The sequence below is a fragment of the Vigna angularis genome, chromosome 3 (genome assembly GCF_016808095.1).
Source record: "Vigna angularis cultivar LongXiaoDou No.4 chromosome 3, ASM1680809v1, whole genome shotgun sequence".
Taxonomy (NCBI): domain Eukaryota; kingdom Viridiplantae; phylum Streptophyta; class Magnoliopsida; order Fabales; family Fabaceae; genus Vigna; species Vigna angularis.
The window spans coordinates 7584827-7586710 of NC_068972.1; the positions used below are offsets into that span (position 1 = coordinate 7584827).

Sequence of the window (1884 nt, forward strand, 5' to 3'; positions counted from 1 at the left end):
AGATAGAATACACGCCCTTTCTAATTTTGTTATGGAATTGTGAATAAAATTCCTACACTTCATCAATAACTATTTTGGGGTGTGTTGTTTACTAAAATCCAATTTCCCATTCAACTTCGCCAAAGTTCCATTTTAAATATATTTTTGTTATTAGTCACGTTTATACACAGCATGTTTTTATACCAGCATTATTATTTTTAGGATACACAATATTTTTTTGACAACATTTTAACATCATTTACATGTTATTCTGTAATTGGTCCAAAATTATTCTATAATTAATAATAATATTCATAAACATCAACTTGAATGATACATAAATGATGTTAAAATATTATTAAAAAAATATTGTCAAAGTATCATTATCGTTATTTTTATACTCATGTATTACTTGACTTGTTATATGTCCAATTCACCTTTTCAAAGAAAAGGTAACAGATTTTTAATACTTTTTTATTGAAACATGAAATTCCATTTGTGCACCTATCTGGATCCTATAAATATGCATACATTGGATGATTCTTCTTACCTATCTACTACTAACTCTCGTTTAATTATTTAAGATGCAAACTGATGAGCTCGATGTCCTATTCCGTCTTGCCTTTGTTGTGTTATGCTTGGGTGTGTTGATATGCGTTTATAACATAACAAGGTATGGATAACCCATTTCTTCTTCTTTATTGCTTTTAGAACTATCAATTCACGTATATTCAAAATTACATATTCCATATTCCTTCTAAATTAAAATTAATTTTCTATTTAACTAACATTTATTGAAATTAATTGTATTCAATTGTCTTCAACTTATTCGTTGACGTGTTGATCTTGCTATTATCAATCTAAGAGTTATATAGTCAATAGTATAATTATAATTATAATTACCTCATCAATAAACTGTTTCAATTTAACATTAACTGCTAATTTTTTATGCAGACCTAGAGGTATATATAACGCATTCGTTAATGGAGAGGAAGCAGAACTAGACCTGACTGAGGCGGAAATACGAGCTGACGAGATTTCCGGCGCATTCAATAACGAAAAGAAAGGCAAACAAAAACATAACAAGGCTAAATTTGGACGGTATTCCATTTTAAAAGATCTTACCATTTATATTGGTTTGCTTAATGTTATCTTCACATGACTTAGATAGGCTATTGCTTTTTTTTTTTCATTTCATATATTGTCAGTTACATTTCCAAAAGCCAGCAGGTACATTTCTTCAAAACTGATATATGCAATGTTGAATCAACATTGTCGGAGATTAACCCTTTTAACTTTTAGACCATTTAAATTGAAATTAGGACTTCAAACTATTAACTGTTAATCATATACTTATTCACTAAATTATAATACAATTTCAAATTCTGACATATATTTCACTGTGAATTGGTGAATATAGTGATGAAACAAGCAAGGCAGAGAATTCCGAGAGAGTGAATCAAGCAGCAATTGAGTACGTGCCTTGAGAAAAGCAGTGGCTTACTTATAGAGATAAAAGTAATTGAGACCTTAATTCAGTGAGAAGCACCAGAAGGAATCTAATCTGTAACATTCAATTTGCAATCTATTGCAATTGAACTTTATCGTACTATTACGTTGAATTTATTTTAAGCTTTCATGAAATGGTTGTATTCTCTTAATGTTATGTACTTTCACATAAATGATTTTGTATGAAACTATTCACGAAATCTTCAAATTTTATAAGTTTTTCTTTATGAATGAAATATTATAATTTCTAAAATGAAACAAAAACAAACTTGAAAAAAATGTCTATCAAATTTCTAAAATGGATTAGACTTAATTAGGAAATATTCTTTAACAATGAAAACAAATTACAACTATAATGAACACTTTCAATAAAATTAACTGTTTACGTTTCTGTTG

At 27.9% G+C, this 1884-nt stretch overlaps 1 protein-coding gene across 1 annotated transcript; it reads left to right on the plus strand.

Annotated features, from left to right (window-relative positions):
- The first annotated feature begins 537 nt into the window (after window positions 1–537).
- Window positions 538–1679, plus strand: LOC108325769 (uncharacterized). Its single transcript, XM_017558858.2, has 3 exons — window positions 538–652; window positions 934–1080; window positions 1400–1679. The coding sequence occupies exons 1-3, from the start codon at window positions 564–566 to the stop codon at window positions 1464–1466; spliced, it is 303 nt and encodes a 100-aa protein (XP_017414347.1). The 5' UTR covers window positions 538–563; the 3' UTR covers window positions 1467–1679.
- The last annotated feature ends 205 nt before the right edge of the window (window positions 1680–1884 follow it).